Source organism: Haliotis asinina, chromosome 7 (assembly GCF_037392515.1).
Source record: "Haliotis asinina isolate JCU_RB_2024 chromosome 7, JCU_Hal_asi_v2, whole genome shotgun sequence".
NCBI lineage: Eukaryota > Metazoa > Mollusca > Gastropoda > Lepetellida > Haliotidae > Haliotis > Haliotis asinina.
The window spans coordinates 2,444,361-2,467,585 of NC_090286.1; the positions used below are offsets into that span (position 1 = coordinate 2,444,361).

The following is a 23,225-nucleotide window of genomic DNA, read 5'->3' on the forward strand; positions in this document are numbered from 1 at the left end:
ACTGCGTGTGATACAACACGATCGGGGTAACATGCACAATTTTCACAACGCACAACCCATTTACCGAGTTGTATCTGTTTCTCTTGAAACGATAGTGCATGTGATCACTCTGCTTAATGTAAGTGATGAGGTGTGTAAGTCACTTAGGCAACGTTTAATACAATCTGTCCCGAACATACAGTAAAACAGCTAGCGTACCACAGTTACAGATTTAAATTACCATAAACATTGGTTGACGGTTGTGAGTGAGTGAGTGAGTGAGTGAGTGAAGATTTATAGTCACATTTGTGATATTTCATCGATATCGTGACATAAAACGTTATGCACTTGTAATGAATGGAATAAAAGTAAAATCCCTGTTTACGTAGGTCAGTAAAATAACTAGATTATCAGAGAAGAAACTGTAAAACCAGTAATTAAATCTAACACATCTTAACTCTAGAGAACAACACAATGTGAAAGCAGGCTGTAGATCGCCAACAAAAGAAGGTATATCACCATATTAAGGACCATGCGGACTTACAGTACCTTTGTTACCTGCATGGACCCTAGCTGCATTTACACCATCCCTTCAGCTGCTGGCAACTGAAGGTAGATCACCATACTGCAGCCCATTATTTCACCTGCTGACCTGTCATTTTCACCTTTTACTGCTGTAAAGGTTTAAATTCTGCGGGGTTTTTTGCAGTAAAATTTATTGGTTGCGATTTGATCTTATGGTTGTGAATTATTTCATAATTAAGTTTTGAATTCTTAGTTAAAGATGAACAGGACCTTTTAAGTTAGAGCGACCACGAAGCATTCTTAAAAATATACAAGTTTTGAGCAAGTTCTCAGGAACGAGGCAACGGTTGTTCATAAGAATAACAGAATGCTTTGCGTAATATTTGCTATCGCACAGTGACTTCTCCAACCTCATGGACATTTACACATGTTTACAGATCGTCTCAGTGGCCTAGTTGATAGAGCGTCTGTCAGTGTACATAAGACCGGTGGTTCGATCCCAGATGTGTGAAAGGACGTAGTCTCTTGATTTTATTTGACCGTTCACTCTGGTTTGTAAGTCTATACTGTATGTGGCGGGAGATGCGTGAGAACTCCTGATTTTTAACGTCCTCCTAGTTATGTCCCTGAAGGTGATTTCGGGATACGCCAAAATGCGCAGAGACTGGCCTTCCTGTTCAATGAAATAACCTGTTTGCTAATGAAGACAGACGTAAAGAGACATCGGTAGATGCATTTATTGTAAACACTTCAGTTTGGCTAAATGTTTTCTTCATCACATGTTTAACCAATGCTATAGAATTAGCAAAATTGCAAATATTTCTTGAGATATACTAAGAGACTATAACATTTGAAGAATGTACAAGTAGCTCTAAGTATAACAATACTGAATCATGGCAGGCAACGTCGGTAGGTGTAACATACTTTATGTATGCATAAATCTACCACAAGCCGGAGTTAGGTGATTACTGATTAAAAAGTGGTCTCCAGTACACTAGGACTTAAATTGGATGATGGCGTGATCTGTAAAATATGTAAGGCTCATACAAAAAATATACATGTTCTTACATAATATACACAGCTGACTAAGTGAAACAGTGGTAACATACTTTAACCTAAGTACAACTCAAACCCTCTGAGTAAAAAAAGATCTCAAGAACAGATATACAAATCTTCAAATTATGAATCTATCAGTATTGTTGAGAAGTGCCAGAGTTCATCACATATTGGCGTAGATGTCCTGGGACTCCAGCCAGGTACTGGCCACGTCGTAACACAGGGCAACGTCATCCTGGAAGGAGACAAGTGCATGTGCAGTGAGTGCTGGTGAAAAAATGACATGGAATCATGAGTCTTTGCATCAGCACGTTCTCTGATGATCTTGTAAGTTGTATATGAATATACACGAGGAGAGCTATGGCGCACATCATATTGATAGAACATTCACATATCTGTCGCAGTAAATATGTATGTTTAACATGGGCAGAAAGAATGTCATCTATGGACGATATAAAACTGTCAACTGCGACATCTGTAACAACATCGACATACCTGTGTGATGTCCTGATCCAGACAGTGAACCATCGCCCTCATGTTGTTGTAGATCTCAGCTCGTTTGTCATACTTCAGTCCTTGGACGATATTCCCCAGGATGCACAACATGGCTGCGTTCTGTTTGTTGTCTCTGTTGCACATTAAATTATGGTTAAGGTGATGGCAATAAATGCTACAAAAATGTATTTGATGTCCATAAGAAATCGCTTCGGGTGCTGAGTACATTACGAGCAGATTATGAGTACACTTGTGTCTGACTCACTAAATTGAATCGTACAAAAAGTAACCTTTTTCACATGTGTTGTCTCTTTCTCCTCATGATAATTATGATTTTGTATATACATACAATAACAAGTTTCACTAGAAGAGAAATTTTGAAGGGATGACACTGTTTGACAAAATATTTGTACAATACTGTTGTTTTGGTTCTGATGATTAATAAACAATAACAGGTAGACAGGATATGCTTGCTGATGCAGTGTTTGTTTGAAACGCCTCACTTACTGGTAAACGATGGTGACTGGGCTCGTATTGGCGCCTGTTCTACGAATGACGACTTGCTCTAGGAGGTTGAATAGAGTGTCATGCGATTCCAGTGGTGACTTGTTTAAGATGTATACATCGACCAGAACAGACGTAGAATTCTGTTGAAATGTGATACACTCATACGCTTTGGCTATTTAACCAATTGACCTGCAATCTTCCCTCGAATGGATCTTTGTTCAGGTGACGCAAATACAACCCACTACTGGATGTTCTATATTCTAATCTTGTTCTTCTTATTATTATTTTCAGGAACATCTGGTGTTCCCACAAGATCCGCTTATACTGTTTCTTCAGTTCTATTTCCCATTACATCAAACGAATTTGTTTATGAGGATACCATTAGTCAGAAAAGGACAATTTTTATGGATGAACAACCTTTTTATTCCAATGGTGCGACGTTTCGATACAGATTCTTGTATCGTTGTCGAAACGTCGCATAATCCGAATGAAGATGTCGTTTGTCATTACCTTACCAACTTCTAAACATACCACTCAAGGTGAGTGAGCGAGTGAGTTTAGTTTTACACCCCACTCAGCAACATTCCAGTCGTATGGAGGCGGTCCGTAAATAATCAAGTCTGGACCAGACAATCCAGTGATCAACAACATAAGCATCGATCTGCGCAAATGGGGACCGATGACATGGGTCAGTCAAGTCAGCGAGCCTGACCACCCGATCCCGTTAGTCGCCTCTTACGACAAGCATAGTCACATGTTATTGCAAGCATGAGTTGCTGAAGGAATGTTCTGGACCGTCACGGGCCCAAAAAAACAGAATTATCAAGACTGTGTATTTCTTTGCACTGATTTTTCTCTATCTTCCTAAATTTTTACTCTGGCTCCATGCATCCCACATCAAAATGGAGAACGACACTCGGTACCTGTCCACACTATGGTTACAATGGGGTGGGTTTAACTGTAACGCTTCACAGACATAAACGGTCTTGGATGGGATGCTTGTAGTCGGCACGTATGTCCTTTTTTGCAATTAGCTTTGATCCTTTATATTCCCCAACGTTTGTAAGGAATATAGATATGTATCGTTCAGTTATGTGAAGGAATTAATGACAACCTACCTCCATCTGCCTGTGTATGTTTCTGAGTACGATGCTTGGACTGATGGTACTCTCCGTGGAACATCTCACTGTGACCGGACTCAGATCTAAGCTGTCACCCTCGGATGGGACAAAACTGGACAGACGCTGCAACCGCGTCATCAAAACTGCCATTTGATTTCATTTCATACTTATATGTATCTTGAAATGTCACAACATCAGTCGTGTTGTTTCTTCTTAAACGCACCAGATTATGTACCAAACACGCTTCAAACAAATAAAATAATTATTAAATTGTCATGGGATATTTGCACCTATTTGTGCCATCGTTACAATGTTACATTGGTCATTATGCACGACTTCATTTCATAATCATGTCAGCAAGTTCATTCTGCAGTTCCTATCTAAGTTTGTATTTACATGTCACATTTCAACTTTATATCATTAACGTGAAGGTAAGTTTAAATGCTTGGAAGTTACATGACCAGTATTACACCATCCTTGAACGTGGGCATAAGAAATGGCAATTTGCTACCTGGTGCGAGTCTGGCAGGACAATGACAGTGGAAGACTCCTGTTCCTCTGTGAGTTTCCAGAACAGAGACGCCGTGGTGACGGAGGGGGCCTCAATTAACAGGTAACCATTCATGGACAGGTGGGACTAAATGATACAACATACAATGAAGTGGGATGTTTCTTCCATAAATCTATGGACGGTAAGAAAGACTATGCATATAAGCTCTGTTTGTGTCAGGATTCTCTTAGTTTCCTGCGTGTTACAGTGAAATTGTCTGTATGTTAGGTGATTATTAACTGATAGGATGCATTATAGCGAGTTGCATATGCACAGCGTTAATGCTTAATGACTTGATTCAAACTAGATAGAACAGTCAATGGACACGAATAAAGATGTATGTATATGGATACCCTCCAAATTAGGATCCACTACATATGCTCTGTAAATGCCTGAAGAAAGTCACGAAATAGCATATTCTCCAGTAAAAACGGCTTGTCGTAAGTAGTGAGTTCACAACGAAATAGATGATGTCATTACCGGTGTCATCACAGCCATGATGTCTGAACGACCATCGACCCACACACGGCCCTTCACAACGGTTCCTGAAATTTGATGTCATAAGAATTTCTGTTATGTGAATTATATAGACCGGTAATTAAATATGTTTATTGATGATTTGGTTTATGAGTAAATCTCTGTAGAATGTATTACTACATCAGATGCTTGAGTTACTCACCAGTTTTCGACTGTGAGGTTCTTTGACTGTTCAGATTCTAAAAAGACACATAAACATACAAATGAAAACAGTCCTGTATCTAATTAAAGGTTTGTTGTTTTTGTATTTTGACAAAACTGTAAATTACCTGTATAAACGTTGCCATGGACATGCGTCCCATTTCAAACACCGTCTTCACATTTCTGATTCTCCTAAATTCTTCAACTTCCAAGGTTGTGTTTCCAAACTCCAGAACTTCTTGCAGAGCGAAGAAAACACACATGTACTGCTCCTGGGGGAATTACAAGTAATATTTGTATAAAACAGTAACTGTTGTTCACAGCCGCATATGTGTACAAGTATCGGGTATTTTGGCCGAGGTAAAAACACACAAATTCTGCCATTCAACCAATGTAATGTCACATGTATCGTTGAGTACGGAAAAACTACGTTCCTGTCAGTCATGATCCAGTTTCGTTGGCAGTTGTGCCACACTAACACCCTAATAGAGTTACGGTGTCTCACCATGGTCTGTATCATGCCCTTCCTCTGGTCTCTCATCCCAGAGACACAACCAAACACATCCACCGCATCTTCAGCCAGAGCCTGGTCCAGCAGGTAGTCCAGGGCGATGTAGGTTCCCGTCCGGCCGATCCCAGCACTGCACATTGTACCATGGATGAACGTAAAAAGTGTCAAACTAGGAGGTATTCAACGAATCCTCTCTTTATTACCAATAATTAGTTACATCTAAAATGCCATGCAAATATAGAGTTCTGTAACAGTGAGTTGCGGGAAGTGCCAGAATATAAACACAACACAATCATAATTGAACTTATGACCTTTGTAAACAGACGCCATTTCCGTCTGTGACGTTGAACTGATGTTGACCTGAAGATTCTTCAAACATAAAATAAGTCAACTGATGATAGTTGCAGTTTGTATTCCACTAATGTGGAGCCGTAAATTCCTCCACGAATATTAAATGCAATTTTGTAGATGGGTTGATTCTGAATGGCGTTTACAAGACGAGATGTGTCACCTTCGGGCGGCCCAGAGCTGGAGGACGCTGCAAACACATGTCGATTGGTTTTCTTGTTTGTGTTTTTACCACACATTGTCGTAAAACCGAAAGAAATGTAAAGATATATAATCTCAACTTCCTTACATACATATACACAGGAGTCGTTATCCATGATGAACCAAAACACGCACCTGCAGTGAACCAGTAGCGGATCATCATCCTGTGTGTACAGTGATGTCCTGACCAGCCACAGAAACTCAGTCAAAGCCATCTCCTCAGGGACACCGTGGTCCGGCCATGTTGTGAAGTGGAAATGATGGAAACATCGACTTGTGTTTGTCTGCCCCAAACAATTATTTTGTGTGATTAGAACACACTGTACTTTAAGGTGACAAAAGAGATGTTTATAGCAATGCGCTTCAGCTATCCAGGATTAGAAATTTCACTTTCACTAAATACTTTCACTTTCTACCACAAAATGTGTACTCCCACCTTTCCGTGACGACCTGACAGTCAACATGTGATATAGATATAACTGTATGAAGGACTCTTAAACAATCTCATAATCGCACATATTGTGTTTCCATAGATATCTGACACTCCATTTTCTGTGACGTTGGCATTTTATTTTCAAGATTATGGAAATGTGGTCGCATTCTAAAATATGATGCTGCCAAAAACTATATTTTAACAGATCATCATTCCAGAAACCACAAAATGAACTCAACTTTGGTAAATGTTTGATGCGTATCATACCGTAGTGTATATCATATATTTGAGTGTACGCACCTCTCTCTGTGTAACTTGTAATTCTCTAACGGTCCAGTGAGCTCGCAGATTGATGTTGGTCACAGATATCGTGAAGCCATCGATCAGCATGACCGATGTATCTGACCAATAAGCTTCACACTTGACCTGGCAGGCAACAATAGTCGGATTAGAAATGTGATGATGAAGATGTGAACACACATTGCCATCACGTTTCACATAACATGGATGGATTCATATCAATATGAGAGTCTATCTCAATGAGAGTCTTCATCTTTAAAGTATATTATATTTATCTTTCTACATACGCTGCAAATACTTTCGAAACTTACAATTTCTAAATGTAGCAGTGATTTATACTGGTAAGTTCTAATCTAGAGTAGCCATACATGTATCATTGATCTGGATTTGAATCTGAGATTCGAGATGTTCAACGGTGTTTTGCTTTTATATGTCCGTTACTTATTAAGGAACGTGTATGCGTTTCAATCGTGGACTTTGTTTCAAATATTTAGCTGGCTGACTAATTCATCGTCAGTTGTTTGACACAAACAAACTTACACCAAACTATCATTTCAGTTTTCAAAGGATGTATTTTGTCGGCATGTAGCTGTGGCTGTATCACAGTTCAGGTTGTGATTATTGACCTTGTATATACTACTTAGGACCATTTTCTGTAATAATGAATATATATGTTATGCCAACAAAACACACAACAAACAGACATTGTGGACATGTAACTTGTATTGTGCATATGTACCATTTAGTGCAATGTAAATGTGGGACTAACTTGGAGGCATAAGGACGTTAATGTGGTATTGTAGGACTTACCCTTCCCATTTCCATGAGGTTTGTCAGAATGACAATCCTTGTACAGTTCTGTTCCCAGATCATCCTCCAGAAGTCTGTCAGGGTCACCCTGTTAGGAGCTGTACGTAATATAAGACATCGGATGTACTAGACAACATTTCTTGTGCGGAACAGTCATTACCTGCCGCTATCTATCTTGTTTACATTTCATATCACGTTGAAGGAGTGGGTTGGGTTGGTTAACAGGAATTAGCTTCTTGTCACACATATATGTTCATGGGAATTCAGAATTTTCTTGAACCTGAATATTTTTCCAAAATGCAGCTGATACACTATTCGCTAACACTGATCACCAAATATATTAGATTCACAACCATAGAGACATAAGAACAATTTCAAATGAAATGGTGTACCACGTGATGCACAAATGCATCATGTAAACATTTGTTTTTAACAATATCTACATTATTACGAGTCAAATCTTGATAATTGCATTACGATGGCATGTTCGCCAGTAATATTTCCTTGATGTTTTTATGACGGTGATAAAACAATAAACTAATAATAAGGTGTGGTGTTGGGAAAGAGTGGCATGGCTTACAAACATAATAACAACTCTTCGTTTTTATCAAAATCTAAATATTATTTTCCCTCAGACTTAAGTGTAAATGAGTAGTGTTCATAACTTTACAACTTTCACATCTGAATTGGAAAATGTATTATGTGTATTGACGTATGTCAAATTATATTGTTAAATGGTTTTCAAATCAACATAAATAAAGATGTCCATACCTTGGGCTGCTATGTAAGCCTTAGGTCGGGAGTAGCCCTGTGTTGGAAGGATAGAAGGAGAATATGTTCTTATTGTGTTAGTAAACAGAAATCGTTCATATTGATCAAAGGGCAAAGTGACACCAAAAGTCATGTTTTTATGAAGTTTTGCTCAGTTGTAATCGTGGTGGTTCATGATCCTACTTACGTCGATGTAGCTGGCGTTGATGTAGTCAGAACCAGGCTGGTCTGTCAGCTCCTCCAACACCACCCTGGTATCGTCATCTGTACAACGACGACAGCATACTCTGTATAGGGACATTGTTTAGCATGACACTGAATGTGTCAGTGTTATATCTACGATCTATCTCTGGACAGCACGGGGTGGAGAATTATATGTAATTAAAGACAATAAGATTTAGGCTGATCAAAACATGCATGCTCTCAAAAAAAACTTTCAAAATGATTTGAGGTTGACGTATGGATACCATTTTCCAAACTTGTGTCACCAGTAATACATACTTATTCCCCTGCAGTACTTAGTTTGGTTTTACCACATCATGCCTATGTGTCGCATCAGGCGAACAACTGACTTGCATCTACAAGTGTTTGTTATGGCGGCCTCCAAAGGACCAAGCTTACATTTTCGTGAACTCTTGGTATCACTATTAGTGGAAACAAGCACGTGTTTATGAATCTTCGGAATCATACAACGTGCCCTGCGTTAAAATTTCCGTGGGGATTTCTTATCAGATCATACTGTTTACTGATATATAACAGAATTATTTCCCGATGCTACGTTTAACAACACAACGTAACAGTTCCGGCACACGCAAGCACACAAAAATCAAACAAATACTACCCTTTTCTCAGGAGCAAACACTATAAGCTACAGACAAAGTCAGTGTATACTCACAAGGATAGTAACCCCTGTATTTGTTTTTCCCCTTGTTTTCCGGTTGTTGCGAATACGTGTAAGATTTGGTGAAGTCAGAGGGTAATTTCTGGCAAAATATATATCAGGCGTTATCATATATCTACCATGTTGTGACAACAGAGATAGTTATCCACTAGTTCTGTATTTATATCTACCCATCAACCACCCGAACATATTTAAAAAATCATACCCAATAATATTAAAGTTACCTTTTCCAGTAGGAGACTGCATAAGCTGACTGGGAACTCAATACGAATAACAATCTATATTTCTGATCTGTTTGAGGTTGTAATGGAGATCTGTCATTAAGCCATGTTCTGACATAATCTACATAGCATTTCTAAATTGCCCTCAGAAACTTGTCAGTGGATGATTTCCACTTCAAATCCGTCGGACCTGATACTCTCCCTGATACTCTGTTTTTGATCTATTTGAAGTTGTCACGAAAATCTGTGAATTTCTGGACAATATCGCATGTTGTAACATGTAAACAGGATGTTTTCCACTTAAAATCTGTTTTACCTGATACTCTGCCTGGAATCCCCCGACGGGCATCTGCAGCTCCTGGATCCGTTCCCCCAGCTGATCTACAGACACCACCGTCAAAGCAGGAGTTCTCGCTATGTTGTAGTACGTGGCGTTGTGGTCCTCCTCTACATTGTCCTCGTCCTCCCTAAGGACAGGCACAGGGTTGTCCGCTCCCGCCTCTTCTGTGTCATCTTCTGCATGAAGTGAGACATAGGTATTTGTTAGGTCAGTCAAATGGTCAAACATTTTACATTGTTAGTAAAAGATACACTCCACCATCATTTCCTTATTGCCCTTCTGGGAGGGTACGTAAGTCACAAAACTTTCAGTTTAATTTTTGCTTACCCGATTGTAAACGTAGTATATTTGTCTTTTAAAATTTGGTTAAATTTTCGCATAATCGCCAGCAGCCGAGTGGATGGTGTAAATCCAAATAGGGTCAATGCAGGTAGTAAAGGAATTGTAAATCTCCATGGACCCTGGTATGGTGATCTACCTTCAGTTGTTGGCGATGTAAAGCCTGTGTTTTATATTGCGTTGTCTTCTTTAATTATAATGTTTTAGTTTTTCATGCTAGTCATGTCTATATATGTGATATTCTAGAATTTTTGTTGTCCATTGTTGACAGTTTTTTTATGATGTACATCTATTCCATTTCAGTGTTAAATGTTCTCGTCGCGTTATGTCTGAAACACTACCGATGTGACGTTAAATATTAACTCACTCAATCATTTCCTCTCGCTTTAGGTACTATGTGCATATTTCTAACTAATCACTTAGATGCAGGATACAGTCATGTGTGGAATAATTTCCGAACTAACCATTCTGGATTTGGACCATAACAGTGTGTCTCTCAGATTCTTTATGGTTACCTCTTCGTCGTCTGCAAAAAGAGGGATAATGTCATTCACACTTTGACAATACAGAATTGTTAAATGGTGACAATTCATTTTGTGGTATTGTGTTTGGTATACGCCTTCGATAATGAACTGAACCTGGTGGACAAATAACCATGAGCATTACTTAAGTCTGACCTGAAGCCAAGAAATGTTGTTCAAAGTTTGGCCCAAAATAGGCGATCATACCTTGCCGTAGTAAACTGCACACGGAATGAACTTATTTCACACAGTGTCTCAAAAGCTGTACGTTGCATCTTCAGGTGGACATGGAAATATGAATTTCACAACGCGGTGGCAATTACACAGTTATTATTTGACTTGTGGTGCAGCACATGCCCACTGGTAAGGTAAAGGTGAGTCCAAGATCTGGAAGACCAATGGCCGTGATAACTGACTACTTATTCGTCTGTCACTCAGTCAGTGCCATCAGAAAGAGGTTGCAGTCTGAAGGAACCCTTTCTGGAATTAACAAATAGGCTTGGGGTTTGTTAAAACATGCACAGCAATAAGCATGAACGAAAACAAAATTCATGTTTCGCCCCAATACTTTAGCATGTGCACATATACATTAAGAGTTCGTCACCTTACGAAGACGACAGCCACGATGACGATGGCTGCAGCAACGACGCCAGCAACTACAGATCCTGCTACGATAGCTGCATTCGTCGGTGGTTTTTCAACAAGCTCTACAACAGAAGATCTTTTATGGAACACTAATGCAAATATAGGGTAGGTATCTCCCCTTGTAGCTTTAACCTGGGATATTTTTAACCAGATTATTTTTGTACGTCAGTGAATTGAGTGTAACACTTTTTCAGTGGTCCAAAGGTCCATTAATGACGCAAAGATTGAGGGCAAAATCACTGAGAATGATACACCTAATTCCATATGATTGCAACTATTTATACATAAGACAAGGAATCCGGGGCAATGACACACACTAGCCTGAACTATACACAGAAGGTGTATTAGGCAATATCTAATGACAATTAACTAACAGCATTCAATCCAAATGACTCCAAAAGAGAGGATAGACAAAATAAGGATTAACATACAGAACAATGAATACACAATCCACAAACAAATATTTATATATTTAATGAACAAATATGTAAGCTACCGACTTATTTTTGGAACTATGAACCGATGCTATATCAGGAATCATCTCCTTAGGGACATGATCATGTTGCATTAAATGGCAGGTGGATTTCCACATTGACAATCTGAATAAAATGTGTCATTTGTAACCGAATGTGTCGGACGTTAAAGAACGTAATAATGACATTGCAAAGACCTGGTGTGTATTCCATACTGCTAAGAAAGTGTGCAAAACATTCACTTGTACATATTTCAAACAAAAACGATTTTTCAACTTTTAAGAAATACGGTTATCAATAGCTTGACCCTCCATTAATGGCGCCGTGTATATATTCAGGGTAACAAAATATAATGGTGATCCACAAATTAGATCTCATATATTAGATCTTTCTGCTTACACGAGAGTAATATCTAAACAATTGGTCGCCTTAGGCCATGTGCTTCAATTACAGATGACGGCTAAAATAGCGTCATAAGAAACATTGTATCCAATAAAATCGCTAATAGCAACTGCCAAAATGCTACTGGAAAGTTAACTATATTTCTATCACTGTTCAGAGGTATCGAACGATACTAAACATCAAACGAATCTTCTTACGTGTTGTTCGTACAAAGCTTCAAAAAGGGAGATATTTCTCGCTGTTACTTTATGTTACTGACCGGGAAAATCTTGTTATTGGGAAATAGGCGATCATGAATACAGTCCTAAAGAATAGTTTTATGATGATATTCCTATTACTTACACCAAAACAATATAGGAAACAGGAAAGTAAAAAGAATACCATGACACCCTACAATTCCTTTGTGTTTAACCTGGACGCTATGAATATGATAGCCTATACTCACAGTAAACTTTATTAAACACTTCAGTAGTAACTGTATTATCTTTATGCAGGATTAGACCTTTCAAATTATGTATGCCATGTTGTAGTTATGATGTTTTAGGAGCTTTTCCTTGATGAAAGTAGACTTCAGCTACCACCTCGGCCTCTTTAGGAACTTGGTATCAGAGAAGTAAGGCTTCCCGCTCTCTGGTGTTGAAAGTTTTCAACATGAAAACAAATTAATGTGCTTAAAGACCTATTCCTCCACTTACTTTGTGTACAGTTGTGGTCAGTCCATCCGTCACTGCATCCACTCAGACAGGAACCGTTGACATGGTGACAGCCGTGGACGTCCACACATTGACCACAAACGCCAGTACAGTTGGCACCAAATGTACCAAAACTACACACTGAAAGCAGAAGAATTCCAAGGTCATGTTGTTAGTGTAAAACAGCGTAGATAACGATGTGCTGGATAACATCAGTATCCATATTTTCTGCGTGAATCTTCATCATAAAGACATTTTCTCCATTAATGTCCGTCCATCACATTATATAATTTGGTGGTATGATATAATTTCATAAACGTATCAATATTAGTGTGGATTTGATATTTGCGATTGTATGTTACCTTGAGTGCAGTCTTCTCCCTTCCACCCTGACTGACATCCCGACTCACATCGGCCTGAATCCTGGGAGCATGTGTCATTCCCACCATCACACATCCGGATATTGCAGTTACCTGTACAGTTAGCTCCATACTCCTCCTTTAGGATGCAGGCTGTGAATAGGAAAGCATAGAGTTATAATATGTGCCAAACAAAATTTGGCAGTCAAAAGAACAAAAATAGCGTCTGGTCATGACTAGTATGACTGACTACAAACCTTCTGTACAGTCTGTACCCTTCCAACCTCTCCTGCAGCCACCTTCACATCTCCCGGTCACGTGATCACAGCTGTCTGACGAGGACTCGGAGCAATTCCTGTCAGAGCAATGTTTGGAACAGCCCTCGCCATAAGAATGTAGGCATTCTGTGAATAAATACCACATGCAGAAATACGAACATGTGTAAACATAAACGTTGACAAGTTTTACATGTAGTAACTCTAGTAGATACAGAAAATTATTTTCAGTAAATATCTTACCCCTAGTACAATCTGTTCCATTCCAACCTGCCGCACAGCCTTCATCACACTGTCCTGTCACGCGATCACAGCTAGTATTGTCTCCCTTGCAGTTCCTGTTTAGGCAATGTTTGTTACAGTTGACTCCATAGTAACCAAACCCACATGCTGAAATGCAAACCAGTGATACTGATGTGAGTCGAACATCCCAAAGATATTGTGAAGTAAAAGACCATTCATATATAGAGTACTTAAATATCTGCTAAAAGATCAGACATCAGGTTTAAACACTCCAACAGCATGGACCTGTATCACACTTTTCTGTTGTCCATCCAGGTAGACAGACTCCACCAGGGCAGATGCCGTCGGCGTAGTCGCACACCTCGCCGTCACAGTGGCAGTAGTTGTCACAGTCATCACCGAAAGTACCATTGCTGCACACTGAAAGTGAATCATTAATCGTAAACAAAGTTCACAAAGCAACATACTCAACTGTAACTGTTTCAACGCGAACATAACACTATGCAAATGCTGTTACCCTCAAACTAGATGTCTGTTTGGTGTCCAATTCTGTAATTGTCCAGGCATTTGTACCAGACATATTAGTGACTGATATCATGTTCGTCTTCGCAGTTGGGATTACGTGCTTCAACAAACTGAAGCATGACAACCTGACCCATTTGTCGCGGTTCACGACAAGCATAGGTTGCGGAAGACCAGTCCTAATCTTGATCTTCACGGGTCTCAATTTGAACTTTAAATGTGAACTTAATTTTACAAAATCACACTATGTGTAATATACAATATTGCTTTCAACTGTACTGAATTGCATTCATGTTTTGTTCACAATGCAACTACAAGAATGAACGACTGAATGTCTGTCATGACACGTGACCGCATGACCACGATGGACATATCCTGCCCTGTAGTGCAGTGGGGACTAACCAAAGAAAACGCAGTGAAATTTAAGAATTTGTTTCTGTAATAGTCCACAGTGGCAGGCACTGGTATATTGATCTGGCCACACTATGTATAATGTTACATGTACTTTTATGTTGCTTTACAGGAGGTTATCCTGAAGTCTTCTACATTTGTATATTTATGATTAGTACATAAAACCTATTATGTTATGCGCCGTATGTGTTTCTGGTTTCCGGATAGATTCTGGAAACCCAAAGCATGGTGGAAGACCAAAATGTCGGAGATGATAAGTAAACGTTTACCTGGTTGAGTCTATGTTACATTCTTGAACTCATAGTGTTCAAGGTTAATATAAGGTCCATGTTTCGATTGCGGTTTTATAGAAAAACTGACAACAAGTATAAAGACTCCACTCTGCCATTCAGATCCTGGCACTATTCTATACTTGACTAATGACAGGTTTTAACTAAGGGGACAACTGTATTCTGCATACAAGTGTTCACCAGAGACAGTTGGAATAAACTTGACACAATTACAGTGATAACTGTTGAATAAACAAACTGACCATTTCCATATTTAGTCACAAAGACTTCACTTGTCATGCTTGATATGTTATATTCCTTGCCAGTCAATCAAATAACCTACTTTAATAGTTTGATTAAGTAAATATAGCGAAGATTACAACGTTTCTATTGCATGCATGGCACTGATTTAGTCAAAAGAATTATCATGCAAATAGATATTGTTATGAAATTGTTACATTATTGAGGAAACGCGTGATGTAAAAGCATGTACAGTTTCCAAACGACAGAGGTGGCCAATGACACTTCTTGCTTTTTACCGTCAACTTCCACTTCACAGAAATCCAAGACAGGCACAATTACGCCTGACTCCGGTAGTTCGGTGTTGACAGTGGTGGTGTACAGGACCAGGTAGCGCCCGTCACCACAACATGTGGCGTCCAGAACATCATCTATGCCTGATCCGTTTCTGTTCCCTGTCACATTATGGCAGTTGACTCCATCAGTTGGGGAGGCGGCATTGTCAGCTATGTAGATCTCGATACCATTCCGACGAACTTTATCTGATCAATGTTATGATTCAATATTATCATTCTGTACAGATCATAGGTCACCACTGATGAATCAAATGCTTAGCCTTTTTGCGACAAACAAAGTAACGTGTGGGTTTCTTTTATACAATTATTGGACGATGTGGCAGATGTTTGTTCAAAAAACTCCATCACTCTAACAAATAAAGACATAAGTGTATTCAGAACGACTTGAACTGAAGGAATGTAGTGCGCCGAGATGTCTCACATGAGTGTCAGACAGTGTTGCTGATACAGTCAAACCATGTATCTCACAGCCAAACAGTGATTTACGTAAGCTGAGAACATCTAATCACAATTTACCAGTTGGAACAGGTAGGTCGAGCAATGTTTGAAATATGAAAACGCGCACCCTGCCATTTGTATGAAAAAAATAGTAATTTAACTATCCGTTTAGATGTTCGTCGTTTGTCTGTCAATATATTACATTAACCCCAACTCTAATAAAAGGAATTCACTTGTCATATGTGGCAGATTCGGGACATTAAGAAAACTAGTTATACGCATGATAAAGTTCAACCCTAAAATGAGACATAACTTAAAGTACACACGCTGCGTGGTGCATCTGCTCCGAATGCTCGAGATAAGATTAGTATAGATTTCATGTACAAATCATTGTGAATTTTCAACAGTATTTGTTTGTACCGTGACCTAAACGTAATAAAGGTCCGCTCAGTTAACTCTTTATGGTACATATATCACGCCAATAATGGAAATGATGTATCGACATAAAGTGGTACTGATCTGTAATAATTATCCGGAACAAGTTGTTGACTTACTTTAATACTGGTATTGCTCGTGAATACGCAGATGATATCACCAAACTGCCGATAAACCCCCAGGCTTTTCCAAGACTATAGACTGTAGACTCACGTTTCTATTTCGGGATATAACTCACAAGAAATTCGATACTTTTTCTATACTTCTACATATGATGAACCACATTTCATTCAGTCCTTAGACGGTAGTTAAGTTTCTTGTCACGTTCATTTCCTTTAGACAGCAAACAACCTCACCTCACAGTGCCTCACCTTAACTGTGTCAGACAACCGGAAAGAAATCAGAGATTTGTACTCTTTAACGTATATCTAAGTGAAACATGGTGTCAAATGTCATCTCTTTGTACTCACAGTCTGTTCTGAAGTATATTGTGACATGACGTATTCTGACTGTCTTCCCAAGATCCACTCTCCACCATGCCTCTGTTACGTTGTCTCTCCAGGCTGAATGGAAGCACTGGTGATAGTTGTCAGTGCTGTTGTCACCATTTACAGCATTGCCTGCAGCCTGATACTCTGAGCTGGCCGATGTGGGTTTGTTGAGAGCTATATTGCCTGTGACCAAATAGAGGGAATCATTCATGAACCATTGCTCTAACTAAATATATGCAGCAATACACTTCCCCCAAAACACATAACTAATGCGTGTTGTGATCTAAGTGTAAATTTAATGGTCTCCAACAGTATACCCTGGTTATAATGCCACTGTTTGCAGAGGAGAAACTGTGGCATTATGTCCAGGGTGGCATTATAACTACGTAGGACAGGTAGAGGCCCTATCGAGTCAGAAATGTGACTGACCTCGTGTCTTCTGTAAAGAGTCTTGAATGGCTGGGTAATCCAAGCGTCTAGGGACTGCAGGTGACATTTTTGTTGTAGGTTTCAGAAAGTATATAGTCGCATGTGTTTTCCTTTCTGGGATTACAAGACTACTTAAATGAATGTTTGAGTTTGGTCAATTATTTTGACTCATGTCGATTAACCAGTTAAGGTAAGTACACGACATGCAGCCAGTGTAATTGGCATTACAGAAAAAGGAAAATGACTTTTTCTTCACCTCAAAGAAACCCCGGAGGTAAGTGATATTACATGCATTCATAGGGTCTCTTAATGATCAAGTAATCTCCCCACTGTTTCATATCCATCCAGCCACTTCCGATCTTTATAACAGGCCATGATATGCATTGAGTCCAGTGAGTCCATTGCGGCAAGGAGTATCAACATTATAACGTCAACGAAGATTAGTAAATAAATGTTAAGCTGTACGTCAACTTGACTCTGCTTTAGATTATAATACTGTATTTTTAATATTTACATAGATGGATTCGTGTAATCCTTGCATAGTCAGGTTGGTGACGCTTATCCTGATTTAAGGGGCCTTAATGACTCCACAAAGACCAGCCAGGCCGGACAGCAACTGGGACGTATTGCAGGAAGCGCTGTCTTGACGACCCCAAATAACGAACCCCCAACACTGCAGACTTTTGAAGCAAGTATTTTCCATGCACACTTCATGTGCTTGTTCGTACCATTGCTGTACTGACGTAAAGTTATAATGATAGTGTGACCCCGTCGTTTCGCCTGAGATACTATGTCTGTGTCAAGACTGGTTATCTACTCACAAGATATTATGCAGTCTCACTGCCTGCATTGGATATCGATTATTTCATGCATACATTTGGATACAAAATACCACTTTCGAGAATAGAAAGTGACCGATACATTGTTGATAATAAGTGAGAAACGCTCGTTATACGCTTTGTTTCACCTGTCAGGTCAGTCAAGGGGGCGGTTAAGGTAGCCTAGTGGTGAAAGATTTCACTCGTCAGGCAAAGTTCGATTCCCCACATGGGTACCGTACTCTGAAGCTATAACTGGGTCCCACGTCGTGATGTTGCTGCAATGATGCTAAAAGCGGAATAAAAGTGAACTCACTCACTGTCCAAACATAATTGTAACAATTATTTTCTGAATAGAAGAAATGCAGCAAAGAGGGTTCAGGTCTTGTAGTAATTTTCATTGAGAAAAAAATGTTTGAATCGTGTCTTTAAAGTCTTGTAAAATGATCACTAGCTTAAATCTCACGTTTTCCCAGCCCTGTCCACATTGCATGACTCTAATAGTCACATAAATAACTTACCTTTATTGCATGTTAGTCCGGACCAACCTGTGTCACAATCTCCAGGACTACAGCCACTGGTAGCATTACACTTGTCTAAAGGACAGTGACACTGGTAACCACACTCATAGCCGTATGTTCCTTCATGACAGATTCCTGTAACAGACAGGTATTTACTGAGCCAAACAACACATCATCATGCAATTATTTAAAACTAACTCCAGTTATTTAAGTATACACATGTTCACTACAAATAAAATATATTATTAATAATTTCGTTATCGGCAATTGATTCAGCCAATACCAACAACATGTGCATACTGACAAAATGTCAAGAAAGTTCTCGCACATATTAAGTCCTCCTCGTTGTGTTGTCAGGTGCAAACAGGAAAACAGTATAATATCTTTCAGCCCTATTTTACATATTTAGGTTTATCAAAAAATACCATTCTTGTTATTGTATGTCTCCTTTCATGGTGTTTCGAGATTAATATTCTCCGGTATTTTCTTTTGAAATAATTAGTTTGGATTCCTATTCCTTCCTAATATAAGTAGGAATTAGACGTGGGTACTTAAACTCGCAACTTAAGATGTTTTTCGCAGTGATTTTAAACAAGGTCTAATGCAGTTTCAGTCTCAATAATGGATCTGTATTCACACAGACCGGTGGTATCAAGACTGATAATTGGAGTGTAATTGATAATGTTCAACGTAGATTCGCCTTTTACATCACAAGAAAATTATTTACGGCGGATCATCCGGAATGGAACATTTATTTCACACACAGTTAAAATCTTAACATGCCTGCAGCGAACTGTTTCATCAAAATAACTGTTTTATTTTGATAAATCACACCCATTTGGCACGGGAGCCATTGTTGTCCAACCAGCGGTAGAACACATGTTATTCTTGCGGTCATATTAACAAGGAGGATTTACATTATACGTGTATCCAGCTGTGAATATCCCAAATGTGGTATACTATCTCTTGTGGTAAAAGCAACTTTACTTGACAGTTTACACAGACTTGTAAACAATAAGCGTCTTTTTGAATGGACGTTATGGCTGCTGGTGCTACTGATGCCATAGGTTTCTGATGAAAGTGGACACAAGTTGTGTTCACAATACTTCCGTTACCGTCCACTATATCAATATGTAATACTCTGCACTATCTGTAACAACTGTGGAAAAAGACAAAACGTTTTGTCAATATATGTATGTGAATGTTTCAAACCATTAAGGCAGTGCCAAGCTCTTTGAGAGAGGTCAGTGGTTGCTGTACTGTGACGAATGCACCGTGTAAGGGATGACTGCTGGTCATTATGAGGTTGTTATGTTGTCATGTTGGAGTTACTCAGTAACCACTGGAGCCCTCTGTGACCCTAAGTGTCATTTCGACACTAAAACCGATACCCATGTCTGAGGGCACATCTCACAATGTGTACCTAGCACTTGGACGACGGGCATGCAGGTTCAGTCTGTCGAGTTGGTACACTCTAGGCAGGATGTTTCTTAAGGTGAGTGAGGGGCATGTAGACTTTGGTATTCAGGAATAAGACAAAAATGTTATGGGTGTCAACTTCTTCTTTATTTTTACACAAGTTTCTGGGCTACTCCTTGCTTGGATACTGGCGAAGAAGTATTGAGGGGTGTGTACAAAGTATCCACCTGACGAAGGGGCAAAGAATAGCCCAGAAACGTTGTGTAAACCATAAAGAACATGGCATCCATAACATTTAGTGTATTGTTACAGGATGTTTCATCATTTTCAATTATCTTCCTCGAATAATGTGATTAAGAAAAGACTCATTCGTGAAATGAATGTGTTATGCTTTGTGAGTACTAATGTACATATAGTACTGAAAACTCCCGTGCGTTATAACGAAACCATTTGTTTATTCAATACAGACTTACGCCTAATGGGTGTCGAGTTTGGAAACTTCCATAACGACTGGGAAATTGTTTCTAAGGAGACGCAGGTTTGATAAACAAAAATGAAATTTGTTAATTGTAATTGAGAAAATAAAGTATTTGTAATTCAGTTAAGTACTTTTAAAAGTAATTGTCTAGTTTGAGTGATTGATCAATATGCGACGATGTCATATATGCATACTGTCCACTTTGTTTGTATTTGACGTCTCAGTGCTTACATTCTAATGGCAAAATAAACACAGCTATTCCTCGACGACACGATGTTAGTACAAGCGATACTCGAAGAATGTTTACCCGGTCGGAAGGTAGTTGCTAATTTGAAAGGGTATGTCTATTTATAAGGCCTGGCTATTGCCACGTTATCCCGCAGTCACTGTGCTGTGTAGAGACTATGCTGTCGGCATCGTCAGTGGCAATTCATGTACTATGGATAGCATGTCCAGTAAAAACTGTACTACCCTGTAGCGTGTATCAATCTTATATCAACCAGCTGTGTATACATGAAATGTGACATACCTAAATAAATCTTTTTCCTGTGTTTTCTGATGTATAGATTATGTTTTCAGGAAGTGAGCGTCGAGTGGTGATTCATGTATTAGGGAGATCTGTTCATGCTCTGAGACTCTGCTTCTCTACATAATTCAACGCGATATAATTACATTAATTTTGCGATATGCTTGATACTACCTTAATGTCTTCGTTTAATGTTGCTATGGATAGAGCGTTCAAAATAGCTATTTTGCCGCTGGCCAAATACAAGCTGATTGTGAGTCGGGCCACTAACGTGTTGTTAGAGCCATTGTTATCCCGACTGGCTCGATGAAAATCTCAGACAATCTCTTCCTAACTTAAATACACATGAATATCGTGTAGTCAATTATTAAGGTGTTAAAAGTACGTCCGCAAAGGTTTCGTGATATTTATTATCTGTTGTCACATATTTATTTTGAATTAATATTTTTCAGGACTGACAACATTTTTACATAACTGTACCTGCTGGTCAATTACTTTTCAAACTTATTCATACACGGTATGGACAGACTGTTCTCTCCGGACCGTCAGTGGCGATCACCACTAGAGATGAAAGTTGTTTCCTATTGGAAATTCGCAGGGGGAATTACGGGTAAAAGTGCAAAATATACTTCTTATGCTATACGGATTTCAGAATACACGCTGCTCGGAAGACACATTTCACAGTGTAGTGCCTTGGCTTCTATATTAAGGAGCAACTCATTGAATACACAGTCACAATACAGGAATCTCCCTGGACGCTGCAATATACTGACAATACACAGAGGTCAAATGAACTTACAATTTATGTTCAACTGTACGACATAGAGAACTATCAAAATAGTATTACCCAGGAGATCTAGAAACTGGTTCATTTTAAACAACAGTGTCTTCTAAAGACTTGGAAATGATATGGGCCAACAAAAACCACACGGACAAAAACCACATTCACACAGAAAACGAGGTTAAATTATGAAATGTAATGTGCACAACTGTAAATCCGTGATGTACATCGAAGCCTTCGAATATTTCCACATTACCTGACACGATGTCCAGCATGGAGACACAGAGCAGCACCCCGAACACGGAGACCTCCATGTTGCCCAGTGAACAAACCAGGAAGCGTATTCTTGTGTCCTTATAAACATGACACGAACATGTCACCATGACCTCTGTTTATTTTTTTTTTTGCTTTTTTTTTAGTTTTTTTTTTGTTTTTTTTTTTGTTTTTTGTTTTTTTAGACTGATCAAACAACGCTTATCAACGTAGCTGCTTTGCATACAATACATGCCGTACATGTCGGCATCACTATCGATACGTTATTTCTACAACAACATAAGACATATGTATGTTTAGAGGAGATAAAGTCATATTTAACCACTTCAGTCCCGACTTACGACACTGATCATAAATATACCGACGTGAACGCCTTGACCTGACAGACAGCTTTAAATGTAACCATCTAAGAGATCTTTTTCCTGTGCATATCTTATGATAACCTGGAGAGAACTGTTGTCTTATCCTAGTATTAATGTACCATTCACGTCAAGGATCAAATCATGGATTCAACAGAAAACAATGATCTTGGGTCAGATATCTTTGGTCCCTAGTATGGTGATCTACCTTCCGTTGTTGGCGATCTACAGCCCGTATTTTATATTGTATTATCCAAATAGTGGTATTTGTTTTAACTCTCCACACTAGTTTTAGTTGTAACTGTTATATTCTAGTTGTTTTACTGTCGTTTGACGACAGTTATTTTATAATGTATACATATTTCATTTCAGTATCAAAATGTTCTCGTCACGATGTGGCTGAAATATCGCTAATGTAACGTTAAACATTAACTCACTCACTCACTCAAATATCTTTGATTTCAGTATCTAAACCTATGCTAAGAATAGAACCGAGATTTTGCTATGTCAGTGCATCTTGTGGATCAAATACCTGCTGTTGACAGGTGTTGTTTATGCATATCAGCGACTTGTTCCATGGTCTGCAAAATGGTTGATTGGTTCACATGTATCACACAGGACAGTGTGGGTAGTTTTAGAGGACCAAGAGCAGTGTAGTCAGGAAACAGTTCTTGGGAAGGAAAGCAATTTATTTTGACGAGTATCAGATGAATACACCAATCTCGGAAGCGATCCTCTGAATTTTGTGTTGACGATGGAGAGT

At 39.0% G+C, this 23,225-nt stretch overlaps 1 protein-coding gene across 1 annotated transcript; it reads right to left on the minus strand.

Annotated features, from left to right (window-relative positions):
* Positions 1–1,723: 1,723 nt before the first annotated feature.
* LOC137292173 (receptor-type tyrosine-protein phosphatase alpha-like) lies at positions 1,724–22,144 on the minus strand. The gene is made up of 27 exons (XM_067823731.1): positions 22,087–22,144; positions 18,627–18,761; positions 16,838–17,041; positions 15,438–15,680; positions 13,982–14,116; positions 13,697–13,843; positions 13,436–13,582; positions 13,182–13,331; positions 12,823–12,960; positions 11,212–11,314; positions 10,551–10,612; positions 9,724–9,920; positions 9,181–9,268; positions 8,473–8,549; positions 8,286–8,322; positions 7,515–7,612; positions 6,705–6,830; positions 6,107–6,255; positions 5,417–5,552; positions 5,040–5,183; positions 4,913–4,949; positions 4,714–4,778; positions 4,195–4,320; positions 3,681–3,806; positions 2,563–2,702; positions 2,056–2,188; positions 1,724–1,795 (listed from the first exon to the last, which is right to left on the minus strand). The coding sequence occupies exons 1-27, from the start codon at positions 22,142–22,144 to the stop codon at positions 1,724–1,726; spliced, it is 3,273 nt and encodes a 1,090-aa protein (XP_067679832.1).
* Positions 22,145–23,225: the final 1,081 nt, after the last annotated feature.